This window comes from Alligator mississippiensis, chromosome 3 (assembly GCF_030867095.1).
Source record: "Alligator mississippiensis isolate rAllMis1 chromosome 3, rAllMis1, whole genome shotgun sequence".
NCBI lineage: Eukaryota > Metazoa > Chordata > Crocodylia > Alligatoridae > Alligator > Alligator mississippiensis.
In genome coordinates this window covers 203,308,621-203,332,559 of record NC_081826.1, presented here as the reverse complement: position 1 = coordinate 203,332,559, position 23,939 = coordinate 203,308,621, and the positions used below count along the sequence as shown (strand labels likewise).

General features: G+C 43.4%; 1 protein-coding gene across 2 annotated transcripts in view; it reads left to right on the top strand.

The window, feature by feature from the left end:
- The window catches only part of SLC28A3 (solute carrier family 28 member 3), a 165,579-nt gene that overhangs the window by 13,356 nt on the left and 128,284 nt on the right, over positions 1 to 23,939 (top strand). For both annotated transcript variants that reach the window (XM_059724822.1, XM_059724823.1), the window contains exons 2-3: positions 5,191 to 5,672; positions 19,467 to 19,568. In XM_059724822.1, the coding sequence (XP_059580805.1) occupies positions 5,607 to 5,672; positions 19,467 to 19,568 (168 nt within the window). In that variant the 5' untranslated portion in view covers positions 5,191 to 5,606. The remainder of the gene's footprint in view (positions 1 to 5,190; positions 5,673 to 19,466; positions 19,569 to 23,939) is intronic.

Here is a 23,939-nt window from a genome sequence, read left to right as displayed (position 1 = left end):
CAGACAAGGGCCTCATGCCATAAGAAACAGGGTCCTGCCCCAAACAATAGGTTCATCCTACACATATACACTTTGGCTTATACTCATTAACATTCACTCCTCCTTTGTGCCGCCTTCCGTTCCACCCATTTCTCAGCCATCTCAAGCTCCACCTCTGTTTACGGTTTGCTTCATTAGCATGGAATTGCCTATGCATTTCACTCATTTACATGTCTTTTTGCTATGAGCGCATGTCTAAGACCTTGACTTCTCTTCTTCAGTCAATGGGTGGACTTTGACTAAAACCTGGAAGCTTCTGGAGGCTTCCTCACCAATCACCATTTACCTTTTTGCATATGTTCATCTCGGATTCTGTTACCAATTACGTGTTGTTTTCCACATTCCAGTCTGTTTTTTCTGTCTCGGGTTGTACCATCTTCCACCTTTTTTGGGCCCCTGTATCTTATCTCATTCCTTACTGTAGCTGGTTCACAGCACACAGACTCGCACAGATTCGCTTGCTGCTTTTCCCTCAGAAAATGGTTGATACAGTTAAAGTGGTTACTTAGCATAAGCAAATGGCTGGCTTAGCTATCATTCTGCCTTGTGGTCAGCAGCTTTGCTAGGACACAGGTCATGCCTTTGTATTCAGCTGCAGATTCAGTGCTTCCTAATATCCAAATTGTTACCCTAACACCTACTAGTTTCATTTTGTGACCCCCCCTTCATTATTATTTTTTCTTCACTATAAATATTTTTTTAAATATCTTTCTTTGTTGTGTGTTCATATGGCGTGTAGAATAATTTTGACAAAAAGGTGAAATGGTTTATTGCTCATGGATAGTCCCTCACAGATAATTTAGTCATTGTTACCACTCCCTTGTATAGATGATTGAATCCATTTTTGATGCATTTTGTAGAGGAAATGTCAGAGCTACATAATAGATCCATTTGCACCAGGCTTTGGGGGGGCTCTACCTTAATTGCTATAATTATCATAACTTCAACAAGATGGATAGAGCTCTGACAGTATACTACCAGTTGTGGGTTTGCTGCAGGCAATCTAGAAAGGCGTTAAAGAGAGCATAACAACCCCTTCATACTATCACAAGGATGTATATGCACCTTAGAAAAAAATTAAGAATTCATGTCTTCTATTGCCCTGTTTTTGCTGGATGATTCATTCAAGAACAGAAGTGGCAGGGTATGACCTCTTTCAAAACACATTATTAATTTATTCATTGTATATGCCACCCTTCCCAACAAAGGCAGCTTACAATAAGAGAACAGAACAACTTATAAAACAGGAGAACAAAACAACTTAAAAGGCAACTAGAGTATCAACACACAACAAAACCTGCCTCAACTATTGTCTGTTAAATGCCTGCCCAAATAGGAAGATGTCCAGGCTGGAGCTGTAGTGGCTCTTGGGAGGGAAGGAGTTCCTGAGCTGAAGAGCAACTGCTGATAATGACCCACCATGTGTTTTCAGCAAGCAGACTCAGTGTATTGGCTGACCTTGGGGATCGCAATGGACCTAAATAATGGTGAATGTTCATGGCTCAGCAGCACCTTTAATCTCACTGTCTTTGCTGGGTCCCCCTTCCCTGGCAGTGAGTAGCCCAGGGGCAAAAACTGCAGAATGAATTGCCTCTCAGCCACTCAGTGGCAGGGAGGGGGAGGAGAGGTACATGGCAAAAAGAGCAAGATTAAAATTGCCACAGCACCGCCAACTTCCACCGTGATGTTGGTAGGTCCCCAACCATAAGAGAATCTGTCCCTTAGGTAGGGCTTAAACCAGCATCTTGAATTTTACCTGGAAAGCTACTGGGAGCCAATGCAGACTCATGGAGTCATATGCTGCTGGCCACTCATCCCTATAAGAAGCTGGGCCATTGAATTCTGTACCAGCTGCAACTGCTGCATAGTCTTCAAGGAGAGCTCCATGTAGAGCACACTGAATTAGTTTACCCTCGAGGTGAGGAAGGCATAGATGACGGTGGACAGAGCTGAATTTGAAAGAAAAGGTCACAGCCTTTTCACCAGATAAAAGGCACTCCCAGCCACTGCTGCTAGCTGAAGACCCAGATATGCAGTAGAGGATCCAGGAGCACTCCAAGGTTGAAAACCTAAGTGACAAGGGGAATCTGAACCCCATCAATAATACTGTTTGGTAAACCTCCTACCTCACACAAAGCAAGCTGTCTGCCCACTGTCATCACCTCTGTCTTATCTGGATTCCATTTCAATTGGTCCACCTGCCTCCAAATCCCAACTGTAGCCAAGCGCTGGGAAAGGACAGGCTGTACAGCCAACATCAGAGGGAAAAGGTAGAACTGTGTGTCATCAGCATATGGATGGTATCTCTGTACAGTCTCACCCAGAGACCTCATATACATGTTGAACTGGAGTGGCAACAAGATGGACCCCTGGGGGATCCAACAGGAAAGGTCCCAAGGAGTTGACAAGCACTCACCCATCACCATCATCTTGGACCTCCCTGCTAGGAAAGAGCAGAACCAATTTAGAGTGGCCCCAGGAGTACCCACCATGTCCTGTAAACACTTTATCAGCACCTCATGGCCTGCTGAAAGATCTAGTAAAATCAGCAGGACACAATTTCCCTTGTTGATGTCCAGGTAAAGATCATCAACTATAACTAAAAGCACAATCTCTAGACCATATCCAGGATGAAAACCAGACTGAGGAGGGTCTAGGAATCTGATCCCTGGAGCTATTGGGTTACCCTGTGTTCAGTGATCTTCCCCAAGACAGGAGGTTGGAGACAAGGTGATAACTACCTGGAGAGTCAGCATCAGACAATGGTTTCTTGAGTAGGAGTCAGACAGTCACAGACCTAAGAATGCCCAGCACCCTTCCCTCCCTGAGAAAGGCATTGATAACCCCCAGCAGCAGTAGCCCCAGTCTCTCCCAGCTGGCTTGATAAGCATAGGTCCAGTTCACAACTGATCACCCTCATCAGCTCCCTCTCCCCCACCATGTCTTCCACATTGGTGGGTCACAACAATTTCAAATGATCCACATAAACCGGACAAGACCAAGCTTCTTAGGTATTTTTGTGCAGAGTCCCCAAGCCCTCTTTGATATGGATGACTTGGCCTGCAAATTAGGTGGCAAATTTGTCACAGCAGACTGAGAGAGACTTGGTTTCAGGGCGGAGATGTGCCAGATTAATTAAGCTATTCACCCCAGTTTCAAAACAGTTTCAATGGGTGACACTTTGGTAGATGCAGTGGATGTGGAGGAGAAAAGCTTCTGTCACTGTCATGCCCCATCCACAGTTTGTCATAAGGATTTAAGCTGACCTGTGAAAGGAAATCAGTTGGAGATGCATAAGTACATATAACGATTTAGTTCTTGGTCTCTTGGCTGACCTTGCCATCAAAACTTCCCAGAAATTTTGTACATGTGTGTTTTGTTTAACGTGGGCCCTTGTTCATTGAAAAAAGAAGTGGGACTAGGTGATTTCACACCTAAGAAAGAGAGAGAGAGAGAGAGATTCATGGGTTTGCTAGTACTAGAAGAAAATACCATCCAGAAATGAGATTTTTTTTCATTAAGAGCATGAACACATCTAGCAGGTTTCTATCAGTTGGCATTTTCAGGTGTCCCTGATTAGGCAATTGGCAAGTGTCAGAAAAGGTTTGAGGTTCCCCAAAGAAATTTAAGAGAAGCTGTTGGAGGATGAGACAACAGCAGCAAATAATTGCCACCATAAAAGTTCCTTTCAGCTTAACCCCAGTATTCAGGGAAAAGATCTTAGCATCAGTGATATTAGAGTGCACAGTGACTTGTCAGATTTCTTCTTTTAGTTTGTCCCCTCTGGAAGTATTTGGGTATTTATGTACATCATAGTCTCTTTTTATGGAGGAGAAAGGCAGATAAGAAGGCAGCCATTGGCCTAGCAATTATGTCAACATACAGCAATGTTTTGTTACACTGTCTGTTCTTTATTCCTTGATAGTACATACATCGCAAATATGGGCTTTCATTCAGATGGCTAAAAACAATTGTTCCATTTACAAGGCAAACTGTAACAGATAAAAATGCAGATTTTAAATGGTAGGGCTTAAAAATTAAAACAAAAAAATGTGCCCAAAAGCTTGCAAAGAACTTTTTTCCAACTACTTAGTTGATCTAATAAAAAATATCACACCTACCCAAAGAACCTTGCCTGCCAAATATCAGTCCTTTCATTTTAGAAATCATTATCATTCTTCAGTGCTCAATTTAGTGTGGCCCTTACTGAGGTCAATTCAGGCCACAATTTGTCCTATATAGCAGTAACACTTATGCAAATAATCATGCAATATTATATAAGTGCCTGACCTCTACTATATATAAAGCAGTGTTTTGGGGGCGGAGTGGATGTTGTCTTTTAAGCATCAAACTTGTCCTGTATGCTTCGTGTGATCAATGTTTTGTCTGCTTCCTGAAAACATTTGGCAGGTCGTTATCAGCAGTTGCTCTTCAGCTCTGGAATTCCTTCCCTCTTGAGCCTGGACATCTTCCTATTTGGGCAGGCATTTAACAGACAATCATTTGGGTGGGGGGGGTTTGTGTTGATACTCCAGTTGCCTTTTAAATTGTTTTGTTCTCCTGTTTTATAAGCTGCTCTGTCTTTTCCATTCAACATGAAAGCTAAAAACACCAAATCCCACCAATTTAAGCACTAAATAGGTATGCCTGATTTTTTCAAAGGAGCTGAGCATCCTACAACCCTGTGATATTTTGAGAACTAGCATTATAGGCCAAATTGTAATCTCAGGCTGGTATAAATCGGAGGTACTTCCTGCTATTTTCAAAGAAGTGATAGTGGTAGAACTTCAGTATAAGTGAAACTAGGACTGTGCCCTACAGGAAATTTAGAAAAATGAGATAAATTTATATTGAGGGGTTAATTCAGCTACAGAAGGTATATTAAACAAATTGTTTAACTGGATACTTGCATGCACAGGTATCAGTTTGTCAGTGTAAATGCATTAACAGCACAGGTAACAAGATGTGCAATTACACAATGATTGCTTCACATGGCCTCATGTTGATTCGATTGATTGGTTGTTTTTTTTTTTAAATCAAGCTTGAAATATTGCTGATCTCTGCTTCTTCTGAATATTTTTTATTAGTCATTCATTTCAATGTAACTCAGTTGTGACTTTTTTTTTCCTATATTTGGATTGACATGTTTAGAAAAGCCCCGCAGAAGATGTCTCTCAAAGCTCCGGATGAGGAGGACTGCTGTGTACCTCAAGCAAAATCACTGCATACTTTCATGCGCTGCACACTTTCTTCCGGTGAGAGAACGAATGCAAAAAGACATACTTTCCTTTTGGATCACTCAACCATTTCCCTCTTGTTGCCTGCAGGAATCCTCCATTTTCATTGTAATGGGCTTTGGAATTCTTCTTCCTCTGGCTTTTTTTGTAAGGGAGTGTTTCTAGACAGCTAGAAGGTGGAGCCATGAATGACATAAGAGCTACAAGGGAGTGGTTACAACCAGGTAAACTTCAAATAATAGACACAGATACTGTAAATGGATTAACTAAAGGCTGCCGCAGCTGCCCTGTGCCTCAGCCAGCTAAAGCACTCCTGTCCAAGCCACACACATGGAGCTGAAGGAAAACAAGATAGGGCTTTCTGAAGCAGATGGAATTGACAACTTTTCCTTTCAGGTAAGCCTCAGATGTATTGCGGCGTGGAGGGGTGGGGTGGGAATGTTAGAAAATAAGCAGATCTTTTTTAGTATCTTAGCAGAGGGAGAACTCCTCTTGCTCTGCCCATACAACAACTAAGTTGCAACATACTGCACACCTGTAGAGAAATCCTGCCAAAGAACAAGACTTAAGTAAAGGTATCAGCACATTTGGCACCTTTATATGCAAGGCTTCCAGCATCCTGGTTTATCTCGAAAGTCTCTAACTTCACAGTATAGCATGTGCTCATGGATCTTACCACTCTTACTTTTCCCCATTATCTTCTGTGTGCTGAGCATCTCAGGCTAAATTTATATTCAGCTGCTATTGCTGTGTTTTCAGTAGGCTTGTTATTTTATACTTCCTGCTTTGGCTGTAGCAGAATCCTGTGGAATTGCTCATCATAGGCATACTCACAGGAGGAATGGGCTGAAAATGTTAAACTCAAACCTAAACGTGTTATAAAAGAGCTAAACGTACCCTATGAGAGGCAGTCCTGAGTAGTTGCTAGGAGCAAATACCTTTTTATTATGGGCAATTTGTAACTGCCACTCTATTCTGAAGGGTGTGGGGAGTCGCCACCAGATAGAGCCACTGCACTTTGTCAGTCCCTTCCAGCAGGAATGGGAGGGATAATGGCTCTGAAACTGCTCTGTGGCCTGTGAGAAAATGATTCTATGCCCACCCCCTTCTCACAAAGCCTAGTCTCTACAAACCCACCTGGTGCCAAGCTCAGCAAGGCGGATCAGCAGGGAGGACTCTCTGTGGGGTGCTAGATATGTAATCCAATCAATTCAAGTTAGGCATCCAGCTCTTCGTAGATAGTGAGCATCCAGAATACAAGACTCGAATGTCCAGTATGCCAGCAGGAATGCTCTCACCTACCATATGCAATATGTCATTTCTTTTCATTCACTGAACCAAGATGCACTAGTATTTATTATTATAAATCTAGTTGTCATTAATATGGTAAAACCATCTTACCAAGAGCTCAGACACTGCCAAACTGCAGGCAGAATGAAAAGGAATGATGCTTCCCTATATTTCAGTGCACAAACTGCACCTACACGAGCACGGACATTTGGTTCCCCGGGAACAACTGGCAGTGGTACACCTTATGCTGCTGCTAGTTGTCCCCAGGTGACACCTGTGTCACACACCCTGTGGCATGTGGCAAGTTACCCTGGGTGGGGTAGGGCAGCCTGGGTTACTGAGGAGCTCCTGGGTGCTCCTGCTGCTCAGAGCCTGGCTGGCAGCCAGAGTGTGGCTCTGACCGGCCCGACTCCAGTCTTGAGCAGTGCACTTTGCCCCTGTGTGTGCCACCCCGCTTTTTTTTTTTTTTGCACAGGTTTTTTTGGCCCCTGGATATCCAAAAAATTTCTAAGGGTGGAAACAGATATTTTCTTTTATCACCTTTTTGCCACCATAAAAATAATTACGTTGTGTGTATGCCTGTTTGTGCCACAAATGCCCAAAATTTGTGGCTGTGACAGAGATGGTATTAATTTGTGCCACTGTTTAGTGGTGGACATCTATTTGCTTCATGTATGGAGAGCTCAGCCAGCCTAGAGCTGCCTGCATTCCCAACCAGCCCAGACAGGTGCTCCAGGGCCTTGGACAGGATTGGGCCTTGCAAACCTCAGGAAAACATGTTGCCCATTGTCCTGTAAGATTAATGGACAGGATAATGGGTGAAGTGTTTTTTGCTCAGTAAAGTGGATCAGCTGTGACAGCACACATCCTGGCACAGCGGATCTGCTGCATTTGGCAATGCCTATTTCTAATCTAACTGAAATGGCTATCTGAGCAGAAGTAAGTCTTATGTGTCTACCTGTTTGTCTATAAGAGCACAGGGTAGAAAGGCTGTGTCAGAGGATAAGTTTTTCCCAGGGAACATGGAGCTAGCTGAGGTAGACCCCTGCATGTGGATTTTAGGTGCCTATGCATTATTATTAAGATCTCAGGTTTTTTTCCTCTACTAGGTATCAGAGAATTGACTCTTCATTGCAATGCTTAATTCTTCAAGCCTTGTTTGTGAATCTAGCCCTCCAGTGAGTTTAGATCACATTCACACTAGATTGTCAAGCCTGAATTTTTTGGTGAAGGTTTTTAGGTTAAAAAAAATTATGATGTGGGGATTCCACTCGTAAGCCAACAAATGACTTATTTCTTAAGATGAGAATCCCAAGATAATATTTAACTTTCTGCATATGCAAAATAGATCATTCAACAATATCAGTCAAGGATTTAAACAAGATCAATGACTCTTATTTCCTTGTGTTAAGGTAGGTCATGCATGAACACTTATCTTTTCCAAAGACCTGTATCTGGCAGTTTCTTTTGTATTGGTCAGTTTGTACTAAGCAACCAATAACCTTCCTGAGACACAAGAGAATCAAAGCAGCCAGTCACTGCATCTAAATATGAATACATCCAGGAAATTGATTAATCGAAACTTTTTTTAATTCACCTATGCTGCTACCCTACAAACTTAAAATCTCATGTGTGTCATAGCTGTTTAATGATTAAACCATAAAATAACGGAAAAAATAAGACGGGACAAAGTAAATCTGCTGCATTTAGTTTGTTTTACAAAGTAAATACAACAGTTTTCTGGTGTTGTTCAAAGCTACTCAGTGGTAAATGTCTTTTGGTCAGAGTCGTATCAGTATTTTTCTTCAAGCACAAGAGGCTTTTTGCCATGCATTGTCAAGTGAGTTTAAAATGACAGACGGTAATAGGCTCTGATAAAAGCCTTTTACTTACTTATAGAAATGTTCAGTGATGAATAACTATTTGAGGTTTTTTCCATTTCAGTTTGTCTCTAGATACTTAAATAATAGCCTTTCATGCAACTCAGTGAAAAGCTCCCATAAAACAGTAATCTAATAACAGCTTTGAAAGACAGCATGCTACTCATCTGTCTCTGATTCAGTTGGTCTCTAAGGTTTATCTGATTCAGTTGGTCTCTAACCTGCCCTCTAGCTATGTAACACGTACAAGTAGCAAATTTAACACAACTGGAAGTCATCTTTTCCATGTCTGTGGAGATTCCCAGTCCTTCCTAGAATCAGCTGCTGCTCACTTGCATTACATGGATTCCACTGGAGCTGTTTGTAGGAACGGACTTGGGGAACTGCAACTCTCTTACTAAGAGTCCTGTGAGGGTATCAGTGGCTGAGAAACTATAAGGAACAGGATTTTGTTTGGAAATATCTTCTACTGCCGTATTTTTTTACGCAACTAGGTTTCTCCACTTCAAATGTTCTCTGCTTGGTCTGTAAGTATTTCTGATAACTTCCCTCCCACTCAAAGGGTTTACTGCCCACTTTCCTTTTTAAGTGATCACTTGTTTAATCTCATTAGGTAAACTAATGCCATTTTTAACTGCTGTTTAGCATAGGCTGTATCTGGTTTTTTCCCAGACTGGGGAAGGAAATCTTTCCCAGTCATACAGTTGGTCCAGTAAAAGATATTGCCAAACACATCTGATTGCCAAACACATATATTGCCAAATATCTTCAATAATGATTTGGAGGATGGCATTGAGTGCACACTTAATAAATTTGAAGATGACACTAGGATGGGTGGAGTTGCAGACACCATGGGGATAGGATTAGGATTTAGATGGACCTTGATAAACTGGAGAAATGGTCCAAAATGAATCAAATGTAATTCAATAAGGACAAGTGCCAAGTCCTGCACTTAGGACAGAACAATCACATGCACAGTACAGTCTGGGGAATGACCATTTAGGATGCAGTACTGCAGGAAAGGACTTGGAAATTATAGCTGACCAGAAACTGAATATGAGCCAATGGTGTTCTCTAATTGCAACAAAACAAAACAAAACAAAACTAATAGCATGCTGGGCTGTATTAACAGAAGCATCTTGTTTCACTTGCATGTCGAAGGGATTGATTCTTCCATTCTGTTCAGTCCTGGAGAGGCCTCACTTGGAGTACTACATCCATTGCACTCCATTTCAGGAAAGATTTCAGGGCACTGCATTTCAGGAAAGATGTGGATAAACTAGGAATAATCTGTCAGAGAACAAGAAAAATGATTAGAGGAAAGCAAGACAAGGAAAAGTTGGAAGTACCAGGATTATTTAGCCTGGAAATGAGAAGACTAAGAGATGATTTGATAACAATCTTCAAATACCTGAAGGGTAGTTAGGAAGAGGATGGTAACAGACCATGGGTGTCCAACTCACTTGGCCCCTCGGGCCAGATTCAGACTGCAGAGCATCTCATGGGCTGGATGAGCCACCTCCAACAGGAGCTTGTCAGTGCAGGTGGAGGAGCTCTGGAACCCAGGACTGAACGCTGCCAATGCTAATTCCCTAGCCCAGCTCTGCCCCTGCTCCTGATTTTTAGTCAGCAATGGTGAGCAAATGGTGACCAATGGTGACCAAAAATCCCAAATTCAAGCAGGAGGGCAAAGGGTGGGGGGCAAGCCGCAGCAGCATTCACACCTTGGGTTCCAGAGCTGTGCCAACATAGAAGCTCCAGTAGCCACACAAACAAGCCCTGCAGGCTGCAATTTACCATTTTTACTTGAATCTAAAACAAGTTTTCCCCCAAGTCAGCATGAGGGAGAAGCCCTTCATCTTAGATTCATGTGCAAAGTAGGGAGGAGGGGCAAGCGCCTGATACAGATCTGACTCTGACCCCTCCACAGCAACCTCCTGCCCTCTACTTGTCTTAGCAGCTTCTGTCCATGCTTCTCCCTCATTACTGTCAGGCACAGTTGGGCTCTGGCTGAGGCTGGGTTCCCTGCTGGAGAACAGAGGACATGTCCCCTGCCTGGCCAATCAGCAATGCCAACACTGCTGCATGGCTGGCAAGAGCTGTGCTCCAGGAAGAAACAGAGCCCAGCAGCATCTGACAGTAAGGTGTGGGAGGAGAAACTGGGGAGCATGGGAAGGGGCAGAGGCTATGGGGAGCTGGGAGTGGTGGGGGCTGGTGGCAGCAAGGGGGACAGGAAGGTGGACCAGCTCCAGACCAGCCAAGACCCGTACACATAGCCCTGACCCTGGCCCACCCTTGTCCTGCTCCAGACTGCCTACCTACAATGAGCAGTGGCATCAGCCAAACAGAAGCTGCTGCTGCACATGGGGGAAAAGCAGACCTTCCCCCTTGCTGCTGCCAGGCCTTTCTTGCTGCGGCCACCTGAAGCCCACACTTGGGCTGCCCTGTGGCTCCTCTCCACTGCCACCACTGCCCCACTGGATGGGATGGAAGCAGGGTTCAAATTACAGGGAAGCTTGGGGGCCTAAGCCCCACCATAAGAGATGAGAGCCCATCTCCACTTTTTTTCCACTTTAGTTTGAAAAGCCCATTTACTTTATTTTCAAATAAAATTTGAAAATCATCACCTGGTGGGGGAGGGTCTCTGATTTTATGAAAGCATCATGATGGGCAGCCCCACTTTTTTTGCAGGCCCACCCCAAGAGTCAAAATGTAACTTGAACCCTTGCCAGAAGTGGTGGTGACAGTGGTAGACAGGAGCCACAGGGCAGCCTGGGCATGAGCTCTGGGCAGCTGCAGCAAGAAGAGCCCAGCAGTGGCAAAGGGGAGGCAGCCGTTTTTCCCCTGTGCTCAGCAGCAGCTTCTGCCCTGACACCGCCACTACTGTCGCTACTCATTGTGGGTAGGTGATCCAGCGTGGGTGCAGGGCAGGCCAGGGTTGGGGCTGTGCACACAGGTCTCAGCTGGTCTGTTCCAGTCATGGTCGATCCAGAGCAGGCATGGGACAGCCCAGATTGGAGCTGTGCACAGAGGTCTCTGCCAGTACCATGGGGCTGGGACCAGTGGCAGCCCAAAGGAGCCACCACCGCCTGGGCTGTCAAAAATGCAGTCCAGCTGCAGAGCCACCCCAACCCTGCTGTGTGCCTTAGGGCAGTGGGACACACCACAGGCCGGACAGCACCTGGGCAAGGCAGGACCAAGGGACCTGCTACGGGCCAGACAAAATCCCTCCATGGGCCAGATCCAGCCTGCAGGTTGTATTTTGCCCACCCCTGTGCTACAGCCATCTCAGCCCCTGCCACCACTCCTTCCAACCAAGGCAAGCCCCTGGTTGGTATTCCTCTCCCCAGAAGTGCTGTTTAATAACAAAATTCAGATCCCCTCCCATCCACCTTTAGAGCTAACCTAGCTCCTCTCTCAAGTATTTTGATCATGGCACGAAAATGGTTCTAAGTCAATTCTAAGACTCTAGGCCCCATTAAATTGCCAGTAAACAAAGTCACATTTTCTGCCCTGACTTTTGGGTAGTTGTTCACACAAGGCTTCGCAGCATAGACTACAATGCACTCAACAAACTAAAGTGGAAATAAAGTAAAACTCCAAAATATGGACAGGTTTTAAATGCCACAGCTGTGGGGATGCTGGATCATATCTATGACTTGCTGAAGCTTTTTTTATTTGTTTAGCTGTCTGACTGTCACAAACTGTCTGGTATGACTATGAGCAGCTTTTCTTTTTTGGTTTCTGTAAGATGGGTAATGCAACATCTTAAGCCTGTCAGTCAGCAGCTGCTCTAATTAAAACAGCCCACCTTCACGTGTATTAAGCCTCCTGTCCCCCTCCTCCTGCCTGCATTTTGAAATGGCTGCAGGGGAGCTTTAATTAAAGCTCATACAACAAGCTTTAATTTAAGTGCCCCGTAGCCATTTTAAAATGGGGGGCACTTAATACACGGAACAGTGAGGCGATACTGAAGTGTTCTAATTAGAACGTGGAGCGGACTCAATTAACAGAATCTGCTCCAGCTCATTCTAATTAGAACACAAATCAGCACATCTATAGGCAGCCATAATTCTCACTGTGCCAGCCACTATGTCAGAGACTGATAGCTGTCTTACTCTGCACAGCTGACACTTGTCTACAGGTGAGTAGGCCTAATTTACACCACTTGCACACCTCCATGTTGGAGTTTGGCTATCTAAATTTAAACCTAGTGGTTCATTTTTCATTCCTTCTGTGTCTCCTGAGAGGCCCATTTTCTTTAATTTAACCTGAGAGTTCAGTATTTTTTAAAGTGATTAAATATGGTAACAAGTAATAAAAAAACAAAACTATCATTGTTCTTTGACCTCATTACTGATCCAGAAAATTTTGCCTCTAAATGTAACATACCTATTGAGGCTTTTAAAATAGATGCTGGCATGTTAGTTAACATAAGAGGCTGGATGGATCAGAAAGTCAAAAAGAATGGAGAATATGCCAGAAAAACAAAATTTGGTAAACTGCAATTCAGACATCTTTTGCAGTTGACCAGGTGACTGCCTGAATTAAATATTGAAACTGCTTGAGGAGGCGGAGTACAAAATGAAAGGCTAACTATCCAAAAAAACCCCAAACATGCTTATGCATTTCCATTTGAGCAAGTAAATACTATGACCAATTGTTCAGGCAAATCACTTACTTCCCCATATTTTAAATGCAACTAATAGTGTTATTTGCATGTCGACACTTGATTTTCCGCTTGACATTCTTAGTCATCCATATTATTATCTCTAACAATAATATACTATTCTAAAACACCATGTAATTCTTAAGCAGTTGTCTTGGAACTATCATACCAATTCATTTTTCATTACCAGCTGAAAAAATCCTGTGGTACATACTGTGGCTAGACATAGGATTCAATAGAGGTCATGGAAATTATACTAGTTCAGTGATGGCCAACCTGCGGCACATGTGCTATAAGCTTCACAGGCAGCCTCTGCACAGCAGATCAGGGAGGTGGTAGACCACACAGCAACAGATAGGGTAGGCTGCAAAAATCAGAGTAGGATATTAGGCAGGGAACAGAAAGCAAAGCAGCAGATTGGACAAGGGAAAGGGGCTGGGGTGGCACTCAGGGAGGTCATGGTGCTTAATTTGTGGCACACCTGCCAAAATGGTTTTATGGCCTCATACCATACTAGTTTTTTAGAACAGGTTTTCTATACCAAAACAACAGAAAGAGTAAAAATTAAGCTGATCAAATGGTTCCAATTCAAAGGACACAGTCATGCAGAGGGCATGACAAATGGACATGTCTTCTGTGTAAAAGGAAGCATTAATTGATGGCTACATTTATACAAAATGATTCCACAGTTTTGCGCACCATTCACATTCCATCAAGAACTGGTCTGCAAGCAGGAAAATCTACCAGGTACAGGAAGGGAGCAGGAACTCTACATGTCAGCATTGTCCAACTGCATCTGAATTATTACTAAAAATGAATGCACATGGCTGTCACCATGAAATTCATTCTCCTGTTTATGTATAAATTAGAGGTGCAGTGATACATCAGTCTGATATTGGATTGGCACCAATATAAAGAAAATTGATCGTATCAGAAATCAGCCTGATTTGGCCGATAAATGTCCATGTGTGAGCACCGCCACAGTGCAGTGCGTAGGTGGCGAGGAGCACAGCCCAGCAGCTTGGAGATCTGCGTGCAGCTGATAAGTCTGGTGTGGTGAAAGGGGAGGAGGGAGGGAAGGGGCATGGGGGGCAGATTGAGGTACCCTACGGTGAGGGAGGAGTGGGGCTGGTGCAGGGGTTGGGGCAAGCACTGCCCAGCCATGGCTGGACACAGGACTGAGCCATAGCTCATTTGGTGGGTGTGGGGAAGAGGAGGGGGTGGCTTCCGCTGCTGTATGCCACTCATTTGGGAGCCACTTGTCTGGCACTCATTTGGTGGCTTCTGCAGCTCATCCAGGAGGGCATGGGGGAGGGAGGCGTATGACCCCAGATCTGCACGAGGCAAAGCAGGGCTGGATGGGGCGAGGCTGCATGAGGTTCTTCCTGGCCTGCCCAGCCCTCTGCAGATCCAGGGGCACACACCCGCCCCACCCCGTGCTCTCCTGGACAAGCAGTGGGAACAGCAGGAGCCACCCCTCCTCCCCATGCCCCCTGAATGAGCCATGGCTCTATCCTGTGCCCACCCAACCCCAACTGGGAGGCACTTGCCCCAGCCCCTGCCCTAGCCCCACTCTTCCTTCACTGCGGGGGGCCTTGATCTTCCCCCCACAAGCCCCTTCCCTTTCCCCTCCCCTTCCACTACACAAGACTTACCAGCTGCATGCAGCTTTCCAAGGTGCGAGGCTGGTATCAGAAATCAGATCAGTATTGATTATATGCCTTCTTAAAAATTGACTATCAGCCCCAAAATCTCTATTGGTGCACCCCTAGTTTAAATGAAGGGAGGACATTTTTTGCTTCTGAAATCCACATATTTTCTCCTCAAAGCCCCAAGAAATCTGACAACAAGCAAATGAACAGCCATTCACTTTTGATTCTGAAAATGCAGCCACATGCAGTGGTCCAGGCTGGAAGCTGGAGAGCACTAGAGCACACCTCCCTACTGGGTTGGAGCAGACAGCTTGGGCTAAGGCTCACCCACCCACCCTGTGAGCGGGGGGTTGTAGGGGAAGTGCAAAGTATCCTGGCATGCTGGAGGACTGCAAGTTAACTTGAATCTAGAGGGGATCTGGGACAGAAGTTCAGTAAACCAATTTAACCTAAATGAGTTAAGTCTGATGCTATATCCATCCAAGTTTATCTTAAGCCGGTTTGGGCCATTTTGAAAGCAGTTTATAGGCACTGAACTTCTGTTGTGTTACAGATCTGAACTGGTTTCCAATCCTTATACTGGTTTATTTGTAATTTCTGTCCCTAGTCTAGGAGTTGAGAGTGCTCAGACAGTGGTCAGGTCCTCTCAGGTTTGGGCCTAAAACTAACATACAATTCACTTGCTTAAGATCTTACAGCACATGATCCTTTTGCAGTGCTGCAAACACTTCTTATGAGGCTGAGGAGGGTATGAATGAAATATGTGAGTGGATCTTCTGTTACTCCTGGATGCTTATGTAGAATAAATTGGCAATTGCAGATGATATCAGTGGCAATTTGGTATTTTTTGTGCAACTTCTGAAGTAAGATTAAAAACCTAAACAAGAGGAAAAAGCAAAGCATATGTTTAACATTTGAATAGTACTGTTTTCATGGGACGTCAGAAAGAGAAGTACAGTATATATACACTGCACCATTTTCCTCTGAGTAAAAGATGAGTATGATTAATGCAAGGGTTGATGAAGAGAGAGCAAATGAAAGCGTCATGAAGAGAGAGCTTTTTTCTGTACTTGAAGGACCTCATTCGAAGCCCACTGAAATTAATGGAAAGACTCCCTTGCTTCAGTTGTTGAGCTTCTCTTCATTGTCTTAATATAGAGATTGGCAGCCTTTTGCCACTGTGGACTGCTGTTTGTTACCTAGCCCCTGCTGCAGGCTACACCTCTACATCCCCTGGTGATCAGCAGCTGCTGTGAAGGGTATAGCTAGAAAAAGAGTGCTCCCAGGATCCTGGTGATGCCTCCCCTGCATCAGCAGAGAGCACTGAACACACGTAGACAATAGGTCGGACCTTGAGGACCTTGGCCTGTCACTGTGGCTAAAGTGTGCTGCTGATTCCCTGAGCCGCTGCCAGCTGGGTCCATTGTATTCATAGGCCAGATCCTGCTTGTGAGCTGTAGGTTACCAACCCCTATCTTAATGAATGTTAGCCAAAAGCCAGTTTTCACTAACTCCTAGGATTACCAGAATCTGATCCTCCAACTTGAAATCTGTTGTCATTCATTCAGACAAAATCAGCAGGTCTGTAAGAAATGGCAAAATCCAGTAGTTCTCAAGTATGGGTTTTCCTAAAGTAGCAATTCTGTAATTATCTTGTTCACTTTCCTTTATTATGAAAGCTTAAAATGAATTCCACAAGTTAACTACGTGCTGTATAAACAAAAAAGTACTTCCTCTTGTTTGTTTTAAACCTCCTGATAACTGTATTTCTGGGACTTAGTGAATAATAGTTTCTATTTACTTTATCCATACATCATATCTTTGAGAGCAAGACCAGAACTGCACACAGGATTTAAGATGTAGGCACACCATTGCTATGCCAGTGTACATTTAAATTTTCTAAGATGTTCAAGCTGAGTGGTAACAGCTAGTTCAGAGCCCACCACTGTGTGTATATAGTTGATGTCATTTTCCATGTGTGTATTATTTTGCCCTTTAGCATCTTTCATGAAACATTTCACAACCCCTTTTTTACTTCCCTTATTTACACTTTACGTTTGACCTGCCAGAGTTCATGCATTTTTTTATATTTTCCCCATGTAGGGGAAAATATTTTACCTTCCATTTTTTGACCAGTGCCTTTTTTGCCTTCAATTACCTGCTTAGTTTTTCTATTAAACTATGAAGGGGGTGAGGGAGATTAGACTGTGACATGTTTTGTGTTGTATACACTTTTTCTGATATTCTAATATGATGTTTAAATGGCTTCAATGTTTAAATGGCTTCAAGACTCCCTGCAGGCCTTTTACCTTCTTTACTCCTCCATTTAACCTCTTTCTAACTAGCTTCCTCATTTGTGTATAGTTTCCATTTTTAAAGTTCAATATAAGTAGTAGATTTTTGTTTTTTGGCTTACTCCTTCCTGCTAATGTGTTGCATATGATTGTATTATGATCATGATTACACAGCGGCTTACCCACAGATAACCAGGTCCTATGTACTTGTCAGTATTAGGTCTAGAATTGCTTCTCCTCTTTTAAGTTCCAGAACTAGTTCTTCTAGAAAGCAGTCATATATTGTATCCAGAAATGTTCTTTCTGCATCTCACTCCAACAAGGAATTTACCCAGTCTATCCAAGGATAGTTGAAATCTCCAATTATTATTGCATGTTCCACTTTTGCAGCTTCTCTCATCTCTCTTAGCATTTCATAATTAGCTTTGCTACCCTGATCAGGTGATCAGTATCACAACACGAGTACTATGTTTCTTTTACTTAAACATAGACCTTCTTCACACAGCATTTCTATGGTACTTTTTCATTTCAGTTAAGATTTTTGTGTGTTACCATCTGTGCTATCTTTAGCATACAGTGCTATTTCCTCTATTCCCCCAAACCGTCCTACTCTTTTGTTCCTGTATAGCCTTTTACCGTGGTATCGCAGTATCCCATTGATTGTCATCTTTCCACCAAGCCTCCAAAATGCTTATTATGGCAATATTGTCATTTAATACCAGGCATTCTAATTAGCCCATCTGATTTTTAAGACATCTGGCACTTGTGTAGAAGCACTTACATTTTGTCCAGACTTACCCTCACCATCATCTGCACTTAAGTTTCCTCCTTCCTTCCTATCTTTTTTCAAGAGGATATAAAATTTTTATGACCTCTGCCTTAGATGGTGAATCTGTCTGAATCAAGTTACCTTGAAAACCCTCTTGTTAGCTTTGCACTCCCCAGTGAGATCCCTCTATATATTTTGCCTCTGCTTTGGTACTGGCAATTACTTTGAAGCCACATTACCTGGCAAACAGCCCTGTTCACTGGTTCCTGCTGGTCCTCAAAGGGACTAGCTTTCAGATTCTCTGGCTCACATCAGCCCTGCCCCTTTATTAAAGTACTAGTTTTTGCCCAAATATGCACACCCCAATGAAGTCTCCCCCAGCACACCAACCTCATCACTATTCAGTATACTGAATGTTACCTTGGGTGCACCTACATGTATGCTTTAATGCACATTCATCTATTTTAATGCTCTAATTAAAGCGCCAGGAGCATCTATTGTATTAGCATCCCTGTGCTGAAAAATGGCAGCAGGGGCACTTTAACTAAAGTGAATGCTTTTTAAGTGAGCTTTAGTTCACTTCATTCAGCGAGTTCCCAGAGCATGTGTATAAATGCCCAGAGGTACTAGATTTCATGTGCATTAGCTAAAGTGCATTAATACATGTGTAGATGCATCCACTGTAACTTAAGGTATTAACAACCTCTGCTGTTAAACACCACATCTTTTAGCCTGTGTATTTCTAGAGTGAAGATATAAGGTAAAGTTGGTGAATCAGAAGAAATTGTGGGCTCTCAAGGAGTACTCCTTAAGGTGATTTAGTGAATTCATAATAAACATTGTTATTTCAGTTGGGTAACTCCTAAATGGTTTCTAAGTAACTGGATTAAATACTTTATTCAGTCCACAGGACTTTATAAATAGGTAAATATAAATTAATTGTTTAGGTTAAGTGTCCTAAGTGTTTAAGTTATCCATGATAAACCCAACAGAACTCACCAACACTTTAATGAAATTCCCTTGCCCTCTGTGAACTGTTTTAGTTATCTATATCAGGACAAGATATGTTACTGGCATGGGAATTAATATCTTTTGGACTTAATTTACCTAAGAATGGGGCAGGGCTCAGTGGGCAAACCAACTTTCTAATATGTTCAAAGCTTGCTACAGAAGATATGTGAAAGAGATCATAACTGGAGTGGCCATGACTTACCATTTATCTCCAGTATTGGGGGGGAAGGGGGGGGGGGGTTGTAACTTGTTTTTCTTTAGTTATAATAATCATTTTGAACATCTTTCTTTGATTGATTACTGTGTTCCCCCAGGCATTGTTAGAACCTTGTGTGGCTAAAATAGTACAGCATCACTGAACTAGCAGGGAAAAAAACAGTTACAGTACTAAGATTTGAACCATACTATTTCTTATTTGTCTAAACTATGAATGTTTGGTGTTTGAGGAGATAGAATTAGCAACTTTGGCACTCAGCACCTTGAAGTGCTTCCCTCAAGTGTGCTGCTATCTCATCAAAGTACAGTGCAGAGACCTGAATGTCTGAGTATAATTAAACTGTTGCTGCATTAGACAGATTTTTGGTTCTAGTTTTGATGTATTATTTTCAATCTTTGCACTTTTCAGATGGATCATGGATATGAGGACACTATAAATGAGGAAGGCTCCAGCAATCATTCCCTCAGAAACAGGAATTTACAAAATGGGGATAATGTGCATACTATCCAGGTAAGAGGTCTTTTTTTTCATAGATGTTAGGGTCAGAAGGGACCTCAATAGATCATCAAGTCCGACCCCCTGCATAAGCAGGAAAGAGTGCTGGGTCTAAATGACCCCAGCTAGATACTCGTCTAACCTCCTCTTGAAGACCCCCAGGGTAGGGGAGAGCACCACCTCCCTTGGGAGCCCGTTCCAGACCTTGGCCACTCGAACTGTGAAGAAGTTCTTCCTAATGTCCAGTCTAAATCTGCTCTCTGCTAGCTTGTGGCCATTGTTTCTTGTAACCCCCGGGGGCGCCTTGGTGAATAAATCCTCACCAATTCCCTTCTGTGCCCCCGTGATGAACTTATAGGCAGCCACAAGGTCGCCTCTCAACCTTCTCTTGCGGAGGCTGAAAAGGTCCAGTTTCTCTAGTCTCTCCTCGTAGGGCTTGGTCTGCAGGCCCTTGACCATACGAGTTGCCCTTCGCTGTACCCTCTCCAGGTTATCCGCATCCTTCTTGAAGTGTGGCGCCCAGAATTGCACGCAGTACTCCAACTGCGGTCTGACCAACGCCCTATAGAGGAGAAGTATCACCTCCCTGGACCTATTTGTCATGCATCTGCTGATGCACGATAAAGTGCCATTGGCTTTTCTGATGGCTTTGTCACACTGCCGGCTCATGTTCAACTTGGAGTCCACTAGGACTCCAAGATCCCTTTCCACCTCCGTGCCACCCAGCAGGTCATTCCCTAGGCTGTAGGTGTGCTGGACATTTTTCCTCCCTAGGTGTAGCACTTTGCATTTTTCCTTCGTATAAAAAATTATCCATTCACTAAAATAATTCAGAACCACAAACCTAATAGGACTTAAAATACTGCCAAGACATACAATGAATAGTCACCTGTGAAAATCCATCTAAGACTGAATTAATAACTTAGAACTGGAATCTGCTAAGGGATAGGCAAGTTAGTTCTGTTCTCCATAGGCAAGTTAGTTCTGAAATCCGTAAAAATCATCATGAAATTAAGTTGACTTCCAGGAGTCATATAAATGTTTTATAATTTCTTTATATCTTCATGCAAATTATGGATAAATCATCAACATGCTAGTCATAATGAAAAGTATAGGCAAAGAAATAAGATGGAGAGGGTAGAAGGAGCTCGGTGAACAGTTGTTCACCAAGGCACCCTTGGGGAAAACCAGGAGTAGTGGCCACAAACTCCTGGAAGACCGTTTCAGGCTTAACACTAGGAAAAAATTCTTCATAGTCAGGGTGCCTAGACTGTGGAATAAACTCCCCCCAAAGGTGGTGCAGTCCCCTACCCTGGAAATCTTCAAGAGGAGACTGGATGGTCACCTCGCTGGGGTCACCTGACCCCAGTTGTCTTTCTTGTCTAGTGCAGGAGGGCTGGACCTGATGATCTTCTGAGGTCCCTTCCAGCCCCTAACAATCTATGAATCTATGAGTACATTAATCCAAAGGTTTTGAATAGACTGACAGCCCCCTTAAATGCCAGGAATCGCAATGCCTGGAGTGCTTTGAGTGCTGGGAGCTGTAGCACCTGAGTTTTGGGATCTATGGCACCCAGAGCTTCCCAAGTGTTAGAAGCTCCAGTATCTGGAGCTCCCTGAGCACTGGGAACCCCATTGTGCTAGTAATGGGGAAGAGGCAGCAGCAGCGAGGGTGCTGAGGGGATCATTGGGGGCAGAAGATCATTTTGAGATGATGGAGGACTGACAACCCATACAGACTTCTGGTAGAACAAAATGGTACAAAACAGTACCTGTTCCCTTCAAGTCCTATTTTGTCAGGCTTGGGAGTATTTTATCCCACATGTACATCTATACAGCCTTTGAAACATTTCCAATGCTATGTTTATCCACATTGTCACATTACAATATGGTGGACTTATTTGATACCATGAAGATGAAAGCCAGAAAACAGATTCTATTCCAAGTTTATATTTTTACATTTTAAGTGGGTAAAAATAGACTTCAGGAGACTTAGGTAGGGTGCCTGACTTTATGCTGGGCAACTACCTAATCTAGCATTTCTTTAAAACGAGTGTGATAATTTCCTGTGTGACAGAAGTACTAGCAAGATAAAATCCTTTAATAATTGAGATACACTCACATACTCTGAAGATGATGGCCACATAAATAAGGGTGGTAAGAAAAGGTGTGTTTCATTTTTTTTCTGCAGTAGAAAATGACAATGAATACGAACATTTTCATAAAACAGGAAGGTCTCTGCTAAAAGCTGAATGTTTTTCAGCCAAAAGCTGTTGAAAAAATATCCTGTTTTGCACAGTTTAGGCTTAGAGTGCTTTGCCCTGTTTTGGACACCACATTTTAAGACAGTTGTAGAGAAACTGGACAGGATAAAGACGTTAGTGACGAAGAGAATAAAGAAATTGGAATGCAAGTTGTACAAGGAAAGGGTGAAGGAATTAGATACATTTAGTCTTGAAAAAGGAGATGCAAGCTTGCATTATCAGGTTTTTTAACATTTGAAAGGTTGCCATAAAGAAGAAGAAAAATTGTTCTCCATTCCTACAGAAAGCAGGACAAGAGTCAAAGCATTTAACTACAGCAAAACAGATTTATATTTTAAAAAACCTAACTGTAAGATCAGTAGGACAATGGAACAAGCTGCTTCATGAACTTGTGGATCCATCTTTTTTGGAGGATATCAAGAAGAAGCTAGATAGGCATCTCTGGTTGTTTTCAGAACAAGAAATCTTGTATTTGTGCAGGGACTTGGACTAGATGACTGTTGAGGTCCCTTCCAAACCTATGAGTCGATATTTCTAAAACTTCAAGTTTTTCATTTTCCACTGAACAACAATATTTTTTTGGAAAGCAGCCACTTTCCCTAAAAATTCTCCTTAGTCAAAAACCCAATTTTCAGGATAAGAAAAGTTTGAATGGAATTTTTCAGCCAGCCCTTTGTACACAGCCACATTGGAAATTCTCGAGCATTGTATGCCTGAAGCAGGAACAATCAATTTGAGAATCATGGGAGAAAATAGATCTCAATGGATCTTGCTACCCCTTTTTATAGAATTTCATTTACTATATGGTTACAAAGCTATTAGGCCTAATTGCCAGAAATTCCAACTCTCCTGAATGCCATTTCTAGGATTTTGGCTGGCCTGTTCACAGGAAATAAAGGGAGGGCATGGACATTTCTTGAACCCACTTCTCCTAAGTCCCTGGCATATCTGAACTAAGTCAGAAACGTCCTGGCTCTTTTATTTCCCTTGATGCCTAAGGATGTTATTCCATTAATATATTATCCAAGCATAAGGAAGGGGGAAACTGAATGCAACACAATCGCCTTGCATATTCTGTGTAAAGCAGGAGTGTAAAACATGGCCCAAGAACCCATGGAGCCATTTGATCCAGCCCACAGGTCGCTGCACTGATCTCATGCACCAACCCTGGCCCCGCACACTGTATGAAGCACAGAGGCTACAGGCAGCACAGGGGGTAAGCCCAAGATCCAGCATGAAGCCAGACCACACGTGCCATGTTCAGGGTTGTGTCCAGCCTGCTCACTGTGGGGAGCATGTGCCCCATGCCAGCCCTATGCCACATGCAGCATGCACAGCTAGATTAGCCTTGCATCCAGCACCCACAACCCTTGGGACGTGTTGCTGGCATGGCTCCCATGGCCAGCACACAGTGTACACTGCCCATGGTGTGTGGGCTGAACCCAATGCTTAATGCAGCACAGGGGGTCCAAGGCTCAGGCTGTATACAGGCCCTGGGCCAACCCCCTGTGCTCTCTGCAGTGCTGGGTCCAGCCCACACACTGTATACACCTTGTGCTGGCCCCAGGAGCTGGCACGCGCTGTATGCAACACACGGGCTGAACCTGGTGCCGCAGCCAGTCCACAGAGGGCCAGTCCTAGTCCAGCCCACAGACCTGCTCAGGGATATCATCCAGCCTGGATGATCATGCAGGGCTGGATGATTTGGACACCCCTGGTATAGAGTATTACCTAATTATTGCACCATGCATGCAGTCACCAAATTATGTTTTAGATGCAAATGTATATTGAGAACCTGTATGGCTACCAAACTCTACATAGCATACGAGGAGTGGCATGATTCAGGTGTGATCTTGCTTTTATTTTCCAATGAATGCCCCTCCCCTTCCATCTTCCCAAAAAAGGAATCAAGTTGAAGGAATCAGGGCAGGTAATGTATAATATTATAGTTCCACAAAGCTACAAGGGTGCTCAAGGGCTTTCATAGACATCTGAATAAACTGGGCTGAGAGAGATCTGTATCCAAGCAGTTTTGGACTGTCCCATAAAAAGGGAAATGGCAGCTTCAGAACACACACTATTTTTTCTACATACCATTTTAATTTTTCCCAGAGTTAAATTA